Source organism: Macaca thibetana, chromosome 19 (assembly GCF_024542745.1).
Source record: "Macaca thibetana thibetana isolate TM-01 chromosome 19, ASM2454274v1, whole genome shotgun sequence".
In the NCBI taxonomy this organism is placed as follows: domain Eukaryota; kingdom Metazoa; phylum Chordata; class Mammalia; order Primates; family Cercopithecidae; genus Macaca; species Macaca thibetana.
Genome location: NC_065596.1, coordinates 30,314,347 through 30,333,207, shown reverse-complemented (window position 1 = coordinate 30,333,207; position 18,861 = coordinate 30,314,347). Strand labels below are relative to the sequence as shown.

The 18,861-nt window shown below is 56.2% G+C and overlaps 2 protein-coding genes across 4 annotated transcripts in view; one reads left to right on the top strand and one right to left on the bottom strand.

The window, feature by feature from the left end:
* Positions 1 to 18,861, top strand: part of RRAS (RAS related) — a 120,075-nt gene that overhangs the window by 64,561 nt on the left and 36,653 nt on the right. The gene's annotated exons all lie outside the window — the stretch shown is intronic.
* The window catches only part of PRR12 (proline rich 12), a 104,284-nt gene continuing 85,449 nt past the window's right edge, over positions 27 to 18,861 (bottom strand). For 2 of the 3 annotated variants that reach the window (XM_050771442.1, XM_050771443.1), the window contains exon 7: positions 16,044 to 16,261. In XM_050771442.1, the coding sequence (XP_050627399.1) occupies positions 16,211 to 16,261 (51 nt within the window). In that variant the 3' untranslated portion in view covers positions 16,044 to 16,210. Of the gene's footprint in view, positions 313 to 1,724; positions 1,847 to 2,203; positions 2,355 to 3,995; positions 4,112 to 4,191; positions 4,280 to 4,954; positions 5,098 to 7,376; positions 7,441 to 7,569; positions 7,726 to 9,050; positions 9,153 to 9,713; positions 9,768 to 12,328; positions 16,262 to 18,861 lie in introns of those variants that run through there. The other variant, XM_050771441.1, reaches the window with a different exon arrangement.

Sequence of the window (18,861 nt, the reverse complement as noted above, 5' to 3'; positions counted from 1 at the left end):
TTTGCCCCCAGGAAATGGAACCAGACCCCAGCTGAGGATTTATTGGCGTAAATGCAACCATATAAAAACATAAGTTATGAAAAACACAGTCACGATGTGCCCTCCCCATCCCCCCAGCCCAGGCCCCTAAAACCCCCTTCTGTGGGAAGAAGGGAGAGGAAGGGGGAGCCCCGAAACCGCCTAGGAACGCTCAGCCCCTGGGCCCGTGCAGGGCGGGAGAGCCGGGCCTCAGCGCATCCGGTAGTCAGTGGAGCAGGACAGCTCGCACAGCTGGCCCTTGAAGTCCAGGTCGATGGTGAAGTCCAGGTCCCGCTGTGGGGAGAGGGCGGGCATGAGGGCGGAACCCACCAGGAGGTGGTGGCAGGGGGGTGCAGGCAGGCCATGCACTGGGCTCCAGCTTCCTGCCCATCTCCACACTGCAGACCCCAACTGCTGGTCCCACCCTAGCAGCTGTCCTGACTCTGTCAAGGGACAGCGCCACGTGGACACCCTCAAGCCCACTAGGTTCACTCAGGAGCAGAGCCTGGCTGCTATCCCTTGCCCTTGGATTTCTCCATCAAGACGTTCCCCATCAGCAACGCAGTGATTGCTTCTTTCATAAATCAGAAAAGCTCTCCCAAGCCCACTTCTGCTCAGGCAAACGTTCCAGTGAAACGCAGTGCTCCAGCCTCTGTCTCCACTTCTCCCAGGCTTCCGGAAGGCCCCCCATACCCTCCAGCACAGGAAGAGGGGATCAAGTTGCCAACAGCCCCGAGGACTCCTCCTCCCTCTCCAGTATCTGTTTCCCAGCTAGCGCCATGGCCCCAGGGGCTACAGGAGTCTTTGCAGGGGGTGGTCCTGTGGTTGTAGGACGTTTACCAGCCCCTGGCCCCTACATACCAGATGCCAGGAGCACCCCTTCTCCAGAGTGACAACCACAAATGTTTCCACAGATGGTGACGAACGTCCTCTGTCGGGGGTGGGGGGCACTGAAACTGCCCAGCTGACAACTGCTGCTGTCACGGGCTCGAGGGTGTCCCGGGGCCCACATTCCATGACTGCCCTGAGTGCCACCCACCCTCCCACCCATGGGCCGGGACTCACTCTTCCAGCCCACACCACTCCCGGTGACTCCAGGCTCCCGGCCTTCCATCCTCCTGCCTGCTCAAACCCGCCACACTGGACCTCTCTGCCAAGACCCTCTCTCCCAGAAGCCCCCCCAGCTCCCCTGGAAACCCCCTGATCTCAGGTGATGGCAGCTCCTACCAGGTGCTCAGGAGGAAAAAGGGGGAGTGGAAAACAAAAAGCTGCCTTTCTCCTCCTCTCATGCCTCCCACCTGGGCTAGCAAACCCTGTGCGCTCTACCGGGGCCGCCTCTTGCCCTGGAGCTCACCCACGCCAACACCTGTCTGCCCTGCTCCCAGCCTGACAGAGGTCACCTCCCACTGGCATCACCATGTCACTGATCCCCTTGTGTAGACTGGAAGCACCAGGAGGACAGGGCTTTGGCCTGGGTCCCCAGGCCCATCTTCCAGTAAATGCTAAGAAATCTGCTGTGTAGACAGGCGTGGGGCTGAGGGGCTCAGGGACCCGGGAACAGGCAGAGGCACTCACCCCTGCCAGCTGCCCCCATCCGCCCCAGCTACCCCCATCCCCTACGCTGCCACCATTCCCCCCTACCACTGCCCCTATCCATGCTCCCCACCCCGGCTGCCACCCTCCTGCCCAGCTGCCCAGAGCCTCACGTTGTTCTTGGCATTGGGCCGCATGCCGATGGTGCCGAAGATCTCCTCGCCCGTCTTCACGGTCAGGTAGTCCTCCATGTAGAACACTGTCTGCTTCCAGTGCGTGTACGGGGACTCAGGGCCTGGGGGCGCAGGCGGGTCAGCTGGCCTTGGCCTGCTGCCCTGGCCCCAGTCTTGTGTTCCCTCTGTTGGAATGTCCACCCCCCTGACAGCTGACGGGACTGCTGTCCGTGAGTCACCTCCCTGTCATTCAGCTTTGGAGACAGGGACCGTGTCAGGCTTTTGTGGATGAGGAAACTGAGGCACTGCACACTCAGGTCACTTGCCCAAGGCCACGTGACTGCTACATGGCAGAGCTCACGCTGGAACACACATGTCCCCATGGCTCCCTCTGCCCGTTTCTGTCACCCCCTCCGCTATGTGGGTGCCCCTCGGCCCTGGCTCAGGAGCAGCCCCCAGCCCTGCGGGCCCCGCCTCACTGGTGGAGAAGCCCGTCCTCTTGTGGCAGCGCGTGAACTCGATGTTGAAGTAGGCCACCAGGGCGTGCACGTAGTCATTCCGCTTCACTTGCAGGCAGAACGGGGAGGTGAACGTCAGGTCTTCCACCTTGACGGTGTAGATGTCCACCTCCTGCAGGACAGGAGAGGGTGAGCTCCGGGATGTGTCCCCACCTCGCTTCATCCCCTCCTCCCTCCCTCAAGCTCCCAGAGGGCCTGTGACCTCACTGTCCCCTTCCCGCTGGCCCTCCCTTACTGGCACCCAGCCTCAGCTCCTCATTCACTCCTCATCCTGACTGTCCGGCTCCCAATAAACCGCCTCGGTTTGAGCCCAGATTCTTTGCTCCCTTCTCTCCCGCACCCAAACCTGGCGCCGCCACCCTAACTCTGTCCAGAGCCCACCCCGCCCCGACCCCACCTGGCCAGACCTCCTGGGAATGCAGGCACCCTGCTCCCCCCTCTCCGCGCTCCCCCCTCTCCGCGCTCCCTGCTCTCCGCGCTCTCCGGGCCGCGCTCCCCCTCTCCGCGCTCCACCCTCTCCGCGCTCCCTGTCTCCGCGCTCCCCCCTCTCCGCGCTCCCCGCTCTCCGCGCTCCCCCCTCTCTGCGCTCTCCGGGCCGCGCTCCCCCTCTCCGCGCTCCCTGTCTCCGCGCTCCCCCCTCTCCGCGCTCCCCACTCTCCCCAACCCTTCACAAGTCCACCAGCATGATGGCTTCAAACGGCAATCCAAACACCAACCGAAAACCCTGCACCAGTTCCGCTGGTTCTCAGGAGGGTGGCCTGGGTGGGGTCCCTGCCCCTCCAGTCTCCTCTCCATTCCCACTCAACAGCTTCCTCCTCCCCACAGGAACCCCCGGCCAACCACCCAGCTTCACCCGGCTCACACATCCCAGCTCAACAAATACTCGTTGCCTTATTTTTTTTTTTTTTTTAAACAGGGTCGGCCGGGCGCAGTGGCTCAAGCCTGTAATCCCAGCACTTTGGGAGGCCGAGACGGGCGGATCACAAGGTCAGGAGATCGAGACCATCCTGGCTAACACAGTGAAACCCCGTCTCTACTAAAAAATGCAAAAAAAAAAAAAAAAAAACCTAGCCAGGCGGGCGGGTTGGCGGGAGTCTGTAGTCCCAGCTACTCGGGAGGCTGAGGTAGGAGAATGGCATAAACCCGGGAGGCGGAGCTTGCAGTGAGCTGAGATCCAGCCACTGCACCCCAGCCTGGGCGACAGAGCAAGACTCCGTCTCAAAAAAAAAAGAAAAAAATAATAAATAAACAGGGTCTCAGAAGTTAAAAAAAGTTAAAAACAAAACAAAACACTGTCACCAAGGCTGGAGTGCAGGGATGTGATCACAGCTCACTGCAGCCTTGAACTCCCAGGCCCAAGAGATCCTCCCGCCTCAGCCTCCTGAGTAGCTGCAACCACAGGCACATCTCGGATCCCAGCCTGGCCCCCTGCTCTTCTGCAGCGTGTGCACCCGCTCATCGCCCTGGGTCCTGCCTTCCCGTGTACGGGCTGTGGGCTTTAGCTACCAGCTGCGGGTGTGTCCTCTGCCGGACACCAAGTGCCAAACGTGGTTCTCACACGGCAGCGCTCACAAAGATGTTTAAAGGATGAAATGTCTTTCCTGGGCCTCTAGCACCACCTCTGGCTGGCAGGTCAGGCTCTGAGACCTCAGGCCAACACTCTGGGCCCCAAAGTCCCATGCCAGGGCCAGGTGATGGCCTCTCTTTGGTTTCAACCCAGGGGGCACCTGGCCATGCCCACCCCCCCCCTCACCTTTATGAGGCAGGCATTGGTGACCAGCTGTTTGGGGTCCACCACATCCACTAGGGGCTCCTTGATGGCCACATCTTTGATGCAAGACATGTCGAAGCCATACACGTTCTCCCACCCTGGGGAGGCAGGCAGGGAGGGGGTGAGCCCGCGGCAGCCCACCCGGGGCCCCGCCCGCCCGCTCCTGGGCCACGCTCACAGTGGATCTTGTAGTCTTTGTACTGCCGGTCCTCGATGGCCGTCACATACAGCGTGGCCCGGTCTGGGAAGATGAGGCCATCGGGCGCCTGCAGAGGGGCAGGGCGAGGCATGAAGGGTGGGGCCTGGCAACGCTGCCCTGACTCTTGCCCCCGAGATGTGACCTTCTGCCCTGGTCTGAGCCACCCTCATGTCGCAGCGGCACTCACCCCTCACCCCCTGGTCTATTTCCCACACGGCCGCCAGAGGGCACCCAGGGGCACCTCAGTCAGCTCCTGTCCCTCGAGGTTCTGGGGATCCTCAGACCCTCCCTGGCTGCTCTGAGAGGAAAAGCAAAGTCGCGCGGGGTCCCATAAGGCCCCACAAAATCTGCACATGCCCTGTCACCCCTTACCTCCACTGCTCCTCCTGCTGCCCTTCTAGACCCTCCTTCCACACGGGCCTCCCTGCTGCTCCACATGCAGCAAGGGAACACCTGCCCTGGCCACCCCTCCACATCTTCATCCAGCTTTCGGTCACCTCACCTCTCCCGGGGAGGCCTGCTGGGGCCGGAGAACCTGGTCTAGTGCCCTGCTACAGTTTTCCTGTTCCTACAAACCCCCCCACATCGCACCATCTCCCACCAGGGTCTGTCACATCTGGCTCGGGCTGTGGCCTTCTAACACCTTGCAGCCACACCCCCATAGTAAGTCCCGTCTGTGGGAAAAATTGAGTGCTTTTGGCCCCCAGCCCATGCGAGCTGCACCCGTCCGCTGGGGCCTCACCAGCCACTTGTCCCGGGCGTAGAGCACGGTGTTGAGCATGGACTCGTAGAAGAGGCAGTAGCCCATCCACTCGCTGATGATGATGTCCACCTTCTCCACCGGGAGCTCTACCTCCTCCACCTTCCCCTTGATGATGGTCACCACTGCGGGCAGACAAGGGCGGCCACGTCAGCCCCCAGGAGGCTTGCCCCTCACCTCCCCTCCCCCGGGGGCCACAGCCTGGGGACCCCACTCAGTTCAGAGAACTCGGTGAGCAGAAGCCATGAACCCTCTTAACTGTTTTAAAATTCATACATGGCTCTGGACATTTTTGAGGCAGGAGCAGAAATTTTATGTGAACTGGGTATCAGGCAATGTAATGATTTTTTTATTTTTATTTTTTTTTGAGACGGAGTCTCACTCTGTTGCCCAGGCTGGAGTGCAGTGGCGCGATCTCGGCTCACTGCAAGCTCCGCCTCCCAGGTTCACACCATTCTCCTGCCTCAGCCTCCCCAGTAGCTGAGACTACAGGGGCCCGCCACCACAGCCGGCTCATTTTTTTGTATTTTTAGTAGAGACGGGGTTTCACCATGTTAGCCAGGGTGGTCTCGATCTCCTGACCTCGTGATCCGCCCACCTTGGCCTCCCAAAGTGCTGGGATTACAGGCGTGAGCCACCGCGCCCAGTCACGATTTTTTTTTTTTTTTTTTTTTTTTTTTTTGAGACGGAGTCTCGCTCTGTAGCCCAGGCTGGAGTGCAGTGGCCAGATCTCAGCTCACTGCAAGCTCCGCCTCCCGGGTTCACGCCATTCTCCGGCCTCAGCCTCCCGAGTAGCTGGGACTACAGGCACCCGCCACCTCGCCCGGCTAGTTTTTTGTATTTCTTAGTAGAGACGGGGTTTCACCGTGTTAGCCAGGATGGTCTCGATCTCCTGACCTCGTGATCCACCCGTCTCGGCCTCCCAAAGTGCTGGGATTACAGGCTTGAGCCACCGCGCCCGGGCACGATTTTGTTTTTAACTGGGCAGGCTTGATATAATAAGTAAGAGCATGGTCACGTTCTCAAAACAGCCTTATCTATTAGATAAGACACATGCAAACGCATTTACCAGGAAAATTACATCACAGTGGGAATTTGCTTCAAATGGACTTGGACGTTCATTATAATAATCTCTTTTAAAAAATTCCCCAATCTCAGCACTTTGGGAGGCCAAGGTGGGCAGATCACCTGAGGTGAGTTCAAGACCAGCCTGGCCAACATGGTGAAACCACGTCTCAACTAAAAAAATACAAAAAAAAAAAAAAAAAAATTTCACGCCTGTAATCCCAGCACTTTGGGAGGCTGAGGCAGGCGGATCACGAGGTCAGAAGATCGAGGCCATCCTGACTAACACGGTGAAACCCCGTCTCTACTAAAAATACAAAAAAATTAGTCAGGCATGGTGGTGGGCACCTGTAATCCCAGCTACTCGGGAGGCTGAGGCAGGAGAATGGCGTGAACCTGGGAGGCGAAGCTTGCAGTGAGCCGAGATCGCACCACTGTACTCCAGCCTGGGTGACAGAGCGAGAATCCGTCTCAAAAAAAAAAAAAAAAAAAAAAAAAGCTGGGATGTACCTACAATGGTGGTCACGGAAAAGAGTGGATGCTGCAACATCCTGGAATATGTTTTTTTTGTTTTTTTTTGTTTTTTTTTTTTTGAGACGGAGTCTCGCTCTGTCGCCCAGGCTGGAGTGCAGTGGCCGGATCTCAGCTCACTGCAAGCTCCGCCTCCCGGGTTTACGCCATTCTCCTGCCTCAGCCTCCCGAGTAGCTGGGACTACAGGCGCCCACCATCACGCCCGGCAAATTTTTTGTATTTTTTAGTAGAGACGGGGTTTCACCAGGTTAGCCAGGATGGTCTTGATCTCCTGACCTTGTGATCCGCCCGCCTCGGCCTCCCAAAGTGCTGGGATTACAGGCTTGAGCCACCGCGCCCGGCCTGGAATATGTTAAACGACATGACAAGCAGGTGTTTAAGAAGCCAAGGGCAAGAGGCTGGTATGAAATGCTACCGGCGTGAAAATTATGCGCGTGAATGTAAACACATTTACATATATATGTGTTTGTAGGTCCAGACGTCTCTAGAAGTTAGTGTTGGTTAAACTCGGAGGAGGGCAGCTGGGAAACAGGGCAGGCTTCTCACTGCGAGAACAGTGGCCAACCACGTGACTCTATTACTCATTCAAGAAACTAGAGAGTGCTTCTTGCCCTAATTTTAAGACGGAGGTGCTAAGCTTGTGATTTTGACACTCAGATTCTCAGGTGGCCGGCAGCCCAGAAGACCATGGGTGGGGAGCCGCTGAATCTGTGGCCATCCGTAGACCCCACTGCTCTTCAGAGGGCCCTGGGGAAGCGGCGCATCACCCCCTCCACTCCCACAAACCCATCCTCTTTCTGGGCTCACCGTGGTCTAACTTGTTGGCTTTGACGATCTTCACCGCATAATCAGAGATACTGGAACACTCGATCTGAGGGCCCAGGAAGAAGGGAGAGTGAGACCTATCCCCTGTCCCCATCCCCTCCGTCCCATCCCTGAGCCCTGATGGCCCCCCTCCATTCCCCAGGCCTGGCCCTGCCTGGAAGCCCCAGAGACTCACCCCAATGACCTTGCGGGCCCCGGCCTTGGCGGCGAACATGCAGAGGATGCCGGTGCCCGAGCCGACGTCCAGCACCACCTTGTCCTTGAAGAGGTGCCGGTTGTGAAACATGGAGTTGCGGTACGTGAGGGTACGCACCTCGTCCTTCAACATCTCCTGAGGGAAGAACGGCACAGAGATGCTGTGAGGGGCCCCACATTCCCCGCTGAAGAACAGTGTGTCCTGAGAGCTCGGAGGGCCGGAACTCGGTCCTCTTGCTTCCTTCCATGCACCTCAGTTTCCCTTTTTTATTTATTCAGTTATTTATTTTTATTTTATTTTATTTTATTTTATTTTTTGAGACGGAATCTCACTCAGTTGCCCAGGCTGGAGTGCAGTGGGGCAATCTCAGCTCACTGCAACCTCTGCCTCCTGGGTTCGAGCGATTCTCCTGCCTCAGCCTCCCGAGTAGTTTCGATTACAGGCACACACCGCCATGCCTGGCTAATTTTTGTATTTTTCACAGAGATGGGATTTCACCATATTGCCCAGGCTGGTCTTGAACTCCTGACCTCAGGTGATCCACCCACCTCGGCCCCCTAAAGTGCTGTGATTACAGACGTGAGCCACCGTGCCCAGCCAGTTTCCCTTTTTAAAAAATCAGATAACTAAACTCCCATCTTGGCCAGACTTCACCACTGCCACCTAAGAACCAGCGAACCCTTGGCTTTTACAAGTCCTCAGGCTGGGGGCAGAGGCTCATGCCTGTAATCCCAGCACCTCAGGATGCCAAAGCTGGAGGATCACTTGAGCCCAAGACTTTGAGACCAGCCTGGGCAACAAGGCAAGACTATCTCTACAGAAAAATAAGAAAATCAGCTGGGAGTGGTGGCGCACGCCTGTGGTGCCAGCTACTCTGAAAGCGGAAGTGGGGGGAACACCTGAGCTGGGGAGGTCGAGGCTGCGGTAAGCCACGATTGTACCACTGTGCTCTAACCTGGGCGACAGAGCGAGACCCTGTCTCTAAAAATGAAAAATGGCAATTTTATGCATATTTTGCCATAATTTTATGAAAAAGGCCTCAGGGGGAAAAGAAAATTCCTTAGAATGCCACTCCTGCTTCGTTCTGGGATTTCAGAGTCTTCAGTCAGATCTCAAGGGTACAGAAGCTGTCAGGCCGGGAGCAGCCAGGTGCAGTCCCACCGCCAGTCACTAGAGGGCGGCAGAGACCGTGGGCCCTGACCGACCGCTGCCTAAGGCCCCAAGCACGCATGCGCGCTCCTACCCCAGCCATCGGTGAGAGGCCCCTGCAGAGATTCAGGCTAACCTCGGTCTCCAAGGCAACGACTTGGCGAGGCGACCCTAAGGGGTGCGCAGCAGAGGGGCAGAGGGGCGGCCTGCTGCCAGGGGAAGCAGTGCGCATGCGTGGGAAAACAGGTTCCACCCCTTCCCCAACATTTAACCCCTTTAAGATTGGGACCTTGGGGGCTGTCCCCACTGACCTCGTGGATGCCAAAGTGGGCGTAGGAGTCAAAGTAGTAATCTTTGGATGTCATGTCCTCAGCATTGGGCTTCTCGCTGCTTTCCGCCTGGCCACAGGACACCTGGGAGGGGGCCGATGGGATCATGGGTCAGATCTGGGGGCTCCCCACAGTCTCTTAAACCTCCAGGTCCCTACTTTTCCCTGAACAGTAGTATAGAACCCCCCAAAATCATACCATTACAACCCTACAGCCCCCGCCTGCCATCTTGCCCCCCAAGAACCCCAAAACCTAACAACCCCATTTTCCACTTCCAAGACCCCCACAGAGCACCATCCAGGGGAGCACCCCGATACCTCAGCCATGCCTACCATCTCTCCAGTCTCTCTGCCCCCGTCTCTAGCTCAGCCCACAGCTGGGGAGGGGAGGGGAAGGAAAATGGGGGCAGACACAGGGAAGGGCAAAGGGGGGTTGGAGGTGGAGTTAAGGAAGTAGCCGAGATACTGGGGGAGGCCAGCGGGGGCTGTGAACCTGGAGGGGTTGCTACTAAGTGTTTGGGGTCCTGGAGTAAACTGGTTTGAAGCAAGAGGGGTATGGTTAGACCTCAAGAAAGGGCCAGATGTGTGGCAAAATATATTGATGTGGAGGTCGGGGTGGGAAGGGGTCTCACAAAAGGATATTTACTTCTTCAAGAGGCGGCTGGAGGCTCATCCCATTAGCCAAGGTGGCTACAAAATTCTAGGAGAGAGTAACAGGGAGAAAGGATTAGCTACTGGGAGTGGCTGCGGGAGGGCTGGGCGCGGGGACCTGGGCTCTGGCAGGGGGTGGGGGGGTGGGGGGGGGTGGGGGGGGGGTTTCCAGCAATTCTCCTTCTTGGCGGGGAGTGGTGGCAAAGAGGGCAAGTAATGAGGTGGGGTGTTTAAGAAAGGGATGGGAAAAGTGAGGGGAGAAGAAAGGGGGTCTCCTATCCCAGCTGTGGCTGGAGAGATGGTGGCCTGCCCCCATGTTGCCCCTCTCTGGCCAGGCAGCTGACCACACACCTCCCCCATCCAGGCCAGGGGAACTGGCACCCACCCCCGCCAGCTGTCGCTCCCTCTCATCACCTAATCTCCCCCAGATTAGGTGACACTTCCCGACACACACACCCCTATCCCAGGGTGCCATGAATAGCAGGAGGGAACGAGGCTGGCAGGGTATGCCCACAGGGCATCTGCCACCTCTGCAAACCAGTCTCATGTCTGAGAGGATTCCAGAATAGAGGTGTGGCACACGGGCACTTCCCCAGAGCTAGTACCCCAGCCCCCAGCTCCTGCCTTGGACTCAGGAGCCCCAAACAAAACCAGCTGGAACCAACCCGCTCCCTTATGACCCTCTGCCCACGAAGGTAGGGTCCCATGGAGGATGGGCAGCTCCTGGACCCTCTTAAGAATGAGCGGGCTCCAGAAAGTGGCTTGGGGGCGCGGTGGCTCACACCTGTAATCCCAGCAGTTTGGGAGGCAGAGGCGGGTGGGTCACCTTAGGTCAGGAGTTTGAGACTGGCCTGACCAACATGGTGAATCCCCATCTCTACTAAAAATACAAAAATTAGCTGGGCCTGGTGGCGGGTGCCTGTCATCCCAGCTATTCAAGAGGCTGAGGCAGGAGAATCGCTTGAACCCAGGAAGCGGAGGTTGCAATGAGCCGAGATCAAGCCATTGCATTCCAGCCTCGGTGACAGATTAAGACTCCGTCTCAAAAAAAAAAAAAAAAAAAAAGTAGCTTGGGGAGTCAGCCCATCGCCCCCATTTCAGACACCCATCCCAGGTCCTGAAGACTTCCAGGTGCGGCCAAGCCTGAGGCCACCTCTGGGAAAGTTATTTCCTCCGCCCACAGAGCCCCAGGTGCAGGAGACAGCCAAGAGGGTGCGAAGTCATTACAGTGACCCCTGGGAGCTACATCCTGACAGCTTACAGCTGACCTGCCCCCCCAGTCAATGCCATGGGTAAAGGGGTGGAAGGACAGAGGCCCCATCAGATTACATCTCTTCCAGATGTGACCACTCCAAGAAGGGCCACGTCACTGGCCATGACCTACTAGGCTCCAAACACCCTCCCCCCAGCTCTCCCAAGCCAGCGGGGATGCCTATAAGAAAGGTGCTGCGGGGGTTTCCCGCTGGGGCCCATTTATCACCACCACTGAAAACTACCGCCAGACAACCCCAGCCCGAAGGCTTGAAACGCAAGACTGAAACCTCCCCCACATGGCTGCACGAGAACCAAACCTCACTTGAAACCATTTCAGGCACCCACCCTCAGGACCCCGGGGCTCAGGACCCCTACACAGGGCTTCAGGAAGGGGGAGGTCATCTCCCGCCCTCACAAAGGCCCAGGAGAGAGAAAGCGCTCCAGCAGAGGGTAAAGCTCTCAGCCTACGTATTTCCCACAACTCCTTCCCAGCGGACGTACCCTCCTCCCTCCGCCCGCCAGGAAGAAATCCGACGGGAGGTGGGCTTCAGGACACGCCCCATGAAAAAGATGTCCCTCCCACACACCCAGAAATGGCCACAAGGGGGTGCACGGCGCCTATTAGTGGGAAAATCTCCATCTAGATGCCCCACCACCACCCAGAGGGAGGTCACAGGGGCATGCCCCATCCCCCAACACCTAAAGCCCTGGGTGAGGGGGAGAACTCTAGGAGGGGAAATGGGGTCAGGGGGGCCCCATTCTTGGTTTTCCTCCAGTCCCTAATCCAGAACGCACAAATCCAGAGCCGATATCCCAATAGATGCCCCTGGAGCTCGGAAGGAGGTTGTAAAAGGCACTGCTCCTCCCAAAAGACACTCTACATCGTGGAGGGCCCCAGGTCGATCCCACCCCACGACGTGTGCCCGGGTCCCTGGGTAGGAGGGCTGGGGGCCTCAGGAGGGTCGGACCCCCTCCCCGCCCCCCCGGGCGCCCCTCCCCGGCCGGGGGCGGGGCCTTTGTCCCGCACGTGGAGCCCGCCGGGCCACCGGACTCGGCACACCCCCTCCCCACCCACCGCGCCGCGGCCACGTGGGGGCCTGGCCGGAAGCGCCCCCAGCCCTCCTCCACGTGGGAGGGGGGATAAGACCCTCCGCTAGGCCGGATGCCGAAGGCCCTTGAAAGCTAGGGAGCCGTCACCTCAAACGATATCCCCGGATGTGGAGCGTGCGGCGCCCCCGTGTGCGGCGGGGGACCTCCAACCCCATGTCGCCAACTTAGAGCCCTTTCCCCACCACAGAGGCGTGAAACATCGACCCAAAGCCGACCCCCGCCCACGGCGGCGCTCCAAGCGCTCACCTCCATGATGCAGTTCGCGGCCTCGGCTGCCGCCATCTTCACCCGCAACTACTCCTCCTCCAGCCGCCAAGACCCCCCCTTTCTCCTCACTCCCCCGGGACCGCCTTATACCAGAGGGTCCACGGCCCGCCTACCGCGACCCCGCTGGAAGATTTCATTGGCAATGGAGGCGGCCCGTCTGAGAATACCGTCTGATAATTGGCTGGAGAATACGTCCATCATAGGTCAGGGGTTTGCCAACACTGGCGTCCAGAATCCCGCCCCCTCAAGTCGACCCGAGATGGGGAAAACTGCCCGTCTATTGCAAGAAGCGCGACTGGTGATTGGGCAAAATCCACGAGGAATGCCCGCCCCTTTATCCCCAGCACCGCCTCAAAGCTTCCCGGGGAGCCCCGCGCTAAAGGGGCGTCTTGAAACAACTGTCCATCACCAAAACGACCCGCCTCTTAATCGCTGCCATTGGTTTATCCGGAAGTGGCGTCACGCGGCCTTTCACCCTCGCCAAGCGGCCAGTCTCAAGGAGAACACGACAATTGGCCCACGGGTGGGGAAGAAGGCGGGGCTTCAGGCACCAACGATTGGCTCAAAGGAACGATCACGCCTAGTCCACTCGGTGGATCCTCCCAACCCGGGGGGAGTCTCGAGGAAAAAGGGAGCTTGTGCTCATTACCTGGGAGAAAAACTGAATCAGTGAGAGGCCCAGAGAGAGGAATGGCATCGCTGGGGTCCCCAAGCAAGTGAGGAATAGGAGTCCGCAGTCAACACATTAAATCCCTAGCCTTTAACATAATCATTCAAAGTTTTTAAAACCCATCAACCCCTCTCAAGGTACTTGGTTTTTGCCGAGTCCCTCCCCCTGCCAGGACCGCCCACCTCTCTTTGTCTTGTCAGCTTCTAAACGAGAATCAGAGCGCAGCTTAGGCACCACTTCCTCCGGGAAGCTTTGCTTGATTTGCAGGAAAAGTTCCTAGTTGAATGAGGCTGAATGCAAAGGGCCGAATGCGTGGGTCCTGCCCCTCCTCTCTCTGATCCCTCTGCTTCCCTCCGCTCACACTCCTCTCCAATCCCGGAATGAGCTCGCTCTTTGGTTTCTGGGCCTCGGTGCAGGCTATACTCTCTGGCGTGCCGCTGGCAAACGCCTGAGACTTAAAAATTTCCGATAGGATTCGGGCGCAGTGGCTCACGCCTGTAATCCCAGCACTTTGGGAGGCGGAGGCGGGCGGATCACTTGAAGTCAGGAGTTCGACACCAGTCTGGCCAACATGGTGAAACGCCCATTTCTATTAAAAATACAAAAATTGGCCGGGCGCGGTGGCTCAAGCCCGTAATCCCAGCACTTTGGGAGGCCGAGACGGGCGGATCACGAGGTCAGGAGATCGAGACCATCCTGGCTAGCACGGTGAAACCCCGTCTCTACTAAAAAAAATACAAAAAACTAGCCGGGCGAGGTGGCGGGCGCCTGTAGTCCCAGCTACTCGGGAGGCTGAGGCAGGAGAATGGCATAAACCTGGGAGGCGGAGCTTGCAGTGAGCTGAGATCCGGCCACTGCACTCCAGCGTGGGCGACAGAGCGAGACTCCGTCTCAAAAAAAAAAAAAAAAAAAAAAAAAAAAAAAAAAAAAATTGGCCGGGCGGCCGGGCGCGGTGTCTTATGCCTGTAATTCCAGCACTTTGGGAGGCCGAGGCAGGCGGATCACAAGGTCAGGAGATCGAGACCATCCTGGCTAACATGGTGAAACCCCGTCTCTACTAAAAATACAAAACATTAGCCGGGCGTGGCGGCGTGCTCCTGTAGTCCCAGCTACTCGGGAGGCTGAGGCAGGAGGATGGCTTGAACCTAGGAGGTGGAGCTTGCAGTGAGCCGAGATCGCGCCACTGCACTCTAGCCGGGGCGACAGACTCTTGTCTCAAAAAAAAGAAAAAAAATTAGGCCGGGCGCGATGACTCATGCCTGTAATCTCAGCACTTTGGGAGGCCTAGGTGGACGGATCACAAGGTGAGGAGTTCGAGACCAGCCTGGCCAATATGGTGAAACCCCGTCTCTACTAAAAAAACGAAAATTAGCCGGGCGTGGTGGCGGGCGCCTGTAGTCCCAGCTGCTTGGGAAGCTGAGGCAGTAGAATCACTTGAACCCGGGAGGCAGAGGTTGCAGTGAGCCGAGATCGCCCCACTGCACTCCAGCCTAGGAGACAGAGAGAGACTCCATCTCAAAAAATAATAAAATAAATAAAAATTTAAAAATTAGCTAGGACTGGTGGCGCACGCCTGTAATCCCAACTACTTGGGAGGCTGAGACAGGAGAATCGCGTGAGCTCAGGAGGCAGAGGTTGCAGTGAGCCAGGATGATGCCATTGCACTCCAGCTTGAGCGACAGAGCGAGACTCTTATTAAAAAAAAAAAAAAGAAAGAAAAGAAAAACGTGGCACTAAACAAACCAAGAAAGGGACACTTGTTTCCAGTGTTTGAGCTGAAACAAGAGGAGCCCAGCTGAACCATGCACATCAGGTCTCCAGCTTGTTGCAGCTCTGTGTGTAAGCATTGCTCTCCAAAACACCACAAAAGCACTGCCTTCGTTTTCCGGGTATGAATACATTTTAGCAAGGATGCAAATTTGCAAATAATCTACAAATACTGAGGATCGACTGTAATTGGTTCGGTTTGTAATCCTGTACATTTCACTTTATTTACAAACATGACTCTGTGAAGGGGGATATGGCCCTAATAAGGAGACAAACCGCTCAGGCACAGTGACTCATGCCTGTGATCCCAGTACTTTGAGATGCCAAGGTAGGAGGATCGCTTGAGCCCGGGAGGTGGAAACCAGCCTGGGCAATGTGAGACACCATTTCTACAATTTTTTTTTTTTTTTGAGACAGAGTCTCACTCTGTTGCCCAGGCTGGAGTACAGTGGTATGATCTCAACTCACTGCAACCTCTTCCCTCCCGGGTTCAAGCGAGTCCCGTGCCTCAGCCTCCCAAGGAGCTGGGATTACAGGCACCCACCACCATGCCCAGCTAATTTTTGTATTTTTAGTAGAGATGGGGTTTCACCATGTTGGCCGGGCTGGTCTTGAACTCCTGACCTCAAGTGATCCACCCGCCTCGGCCTCCCACAAAAATTCTTTTTTAAAAATTAGCTAGGTGTGGTGTTGCATGCCTTTAGTTCTAGCTACTAGAGAGGCTGAAGTGGGAGGATCACTTGAGCCCAGGAGGTTGAGGCTGCAGTGAGCCATGACAGTGCCACTGTATTCCAGTATAGGCAACAGAGCAAGACCCTATCGCCAAAAAAAAAAAGGGGTGTGTATGTGTGACAAACCACTGGTCTTTAGGTAGATGAGAAACCAGAAAAAGAGACTTGAAAGGAGCAATGGGAGGAGAAAAACAAGAAGAGGGTGGTGTCCTAGACACAGGTGAAGTTAGACTGTACCTTTCTGTGGAACTCGCTAGAAAGACTCCATGACCATCATACAGCATTAGGTAGAATAACCAGATTGTGCAACAAGAAAAAAAAAAAAAAAAGCAAGTTGCTGGACTATTTACAGATATTCTCTCAAATATGTTACATGTCCAGGAGACAGGTTCTTGTAGGTGCTCCAAATAAATATTTCTAGAACGAACTGGTTCCTTCCTTAATTTGTGTAAGCCACAGAAATCTCTGAACCAAATCTCCTCTACTTAGAACTTCAGTTCTCGAGTGTAAGAACAGACAGTTGAACACTTTGTAACATTTTTAATACAAAAAGTTTTAAACAATTTATTTTTGGCAAAAACAGGTAGGGCGACCACCACCCCACAGCCCTGAGCTGAAAAGGCAGGCTTGGAAAAGCACACGAAGAGGGCAGGGACATGAGGTGTCATCTTGTAGCAGCTTCTGAGAAAGAGCTCAGTCCAATGGCAAGTTCAAGTCCACGGGTGAGGCGGCCAGGATGCCCTCCTGGAAGGGAAAAGTGGCAGAGCCCTGTGAGCAGGGCAGGTATTTCCCCCCTACAGCAGCGTCCACATCAGCCCTGTGAGATCAGAGACAGGAAGGCGAGGAACCAGAGAGCAGAGAGGGACAGACACCCAGAGAAGGGCACAGGGACGAGGGGGACAGAGTCCTAGCAGGAGGAGGAAAGGCACTGGAGTGGGGTTAGGCAGAGACCCAGGCAGAGTGAAGAGTCGAGGGACAGAGTCAGAGACGGGGAAGAGTCTTGGGATTTGAACAATTCAGAGCGGTGGTTTCGTGTACAAATCCAGATTCCAACACGCTGCACGCTGGGGACTTTCCCTCTCCACCCCCACAAGATGAGGATAATAAGAGCCCCATGCGGTTGTAGTGGGTTTAAATGGGATCATTCCATTGAAATCCCTGGCAGAGGACCGGGCCCACCAAGAAAGCTTGCCTGCTATCGATCCTATTAAAAATTTTTTTAAAGAAATTGTCCAGGCGTGGTAGCTCATGCCTGTAATTCCAGCACTTTGGGAGGCCGAGGCAGGTGGATCACTTGAGGCCAAGAGTTCGAGACCAGCCTGGCCAACATGGCAAAACCCCATCTGTGCTAAAACTACAAAATTAGCTGGACATGGTGGTGTGCGCCTGTAACCCCAGCTACTCAGGAGGCTGAGGCAGGAGAATCACTTGAACCCGGGAGGCGGAGGTTACAGTGAGCCAAGGTCGTGCCACTGCATTCCAGTCTGGGCAACAGAGTGAGACTCCGTCTCAAAAAATAATATAAAATAAATGAGCTTCTTTGCTGAGCCCAACACTTATATCCAGTCCCCTCAACATGTGCGATGTGTTCTGATCTTACTATAGACTGGACCATCTCCAGTCCTGCTCCTCACCCCCATAGCCCTTGTCCCCACCCCCATAGCCCCCATCCGTCCCCCATCTTCTCAGGGAACTTAGATGTCGCCCTGCAGCTGCTTAGGCCAGCATCCTTTGGCCTGTCCCCACATCTGGCCCATTAGCCAAATCTGTCAGCTCCACCGCTAAGTTAAATCCAGCATGCTCCACTGCCCGACTTGGGTCTGATCGCAGTCTGTCTCTAGTCGGCCGCCAGAGGGCACCCGTTAACGCCTAAATCAGCGACTATCTAGGCTGCTCAGAGTCCTTGGCTTACCCGGAGTCAAAGTCCCAGTTGTCACTCACCGTGACCACAGGGTCCCGGCTGGCCCAGCGCCTCTCCTCCTCTCAGCTCTCGCCCACTCACCCTGCTCCAGCCCTACTGGCCTCCTCCTCCCTGCTCCTCAAACACACTTGACCAGCTCCTGCCAGGGAAACCGGTTCCATCCAGAGCCTGGCTTGTGTCCCTCTCTCGGTGAATACCCACAGCGACCCCCGAGGCAGGTAAATGAGACGGTGCTCACTGGACCAGGGGGGAGAGTGTCGCTCAGGGAGACTGCAACAGTCACCAAGTCACAGGGCCAGTATGCTGGAGCCCAATCCAACTCTGAAACCGGCACTGGAGATAAAGTAAGAGTGGGGAAGACTTTTGGGTCTTCTGAAGCTGATGTGTTAGAGGCAGGAGATGCCAGGAAAGAAAAATAAACCAGAAGATAAGCAAAACAAGTCAATTCCACCAGCTGTTAGAAGGCGCAAATTGCTATGGAAGGAAAAGTAGAGCAGGAAGCGGGAAGGAGGGTGGTGGGGGGGTGTGGAGGTGGCTGTGATTGTCAATGGGGACCTGGGAAGGCCTTGTTGGGGGTGAAACCAGACCCCACCAGAAGGGGCAGAGGACGGAGGCGGGGCTTCCCCGGGAGGGCATCCTGGCAGGCGTTGTTGGAACGGCAGCGAGTAGACACATAAAACCACATCAACAAATGCCCGCATGCCAGGCAGTGCACAGACAGCTTACCAGATTGACCCCATTTTAACCCTCAGAGTGACCCTCTGAGGTAGCATGACTACTGTCCCTACTTTATTTTTTGAGGCAGGGTCTCACTGTGTCACCCACACTAGAGTACAGTGGCGCAATCATAGCTCACCACAACCTTGAACTCCTGGGCTCAAGTGATCCTCCTGGCTCCTCTGCCTCCTGAGTAGCTGGGAGTAAATGTGTGAGCTCCCACACCTTGCTAATTTATTATTAATTTTTTAAATTTTTATTTATTTTTTGAGACAGAGTTCCACTCTGTCTCAAGAGTTGAGAGACAGTTGCCCAGGCTGGAGAGTGCAATGGCGCAATCTCGGCTCACTACCACCTCTGCCTCCCAGGTTCAAGCAATTCTCCTGCCTCAGCCTCCCAAGTAGCTGGGATTACAGGTGTGCACCAGCACGCCTGGCCAATTTTGTATTTGTAGTACAGACTGTCACCATGGTCAGGCTGGTCTCAAACTCCTGACCTCGAGTGATCCACCCACCTCAGCCTCCCAAAGTGCTGGGATTACAGGCGTGAGCCACCGCACCCCGTTTTTATTATTTTGTTGAGACAACAGTCTCACTCTGTCACCCAGGCTGGAGTGCAGTGGCGCGATCTCAGCTCACTGCAATCTCTGCCTCCCAGGTTCAAGCGATTCTCATGCCTCAATCTCCCGAGTAGCTGGGATTACAGA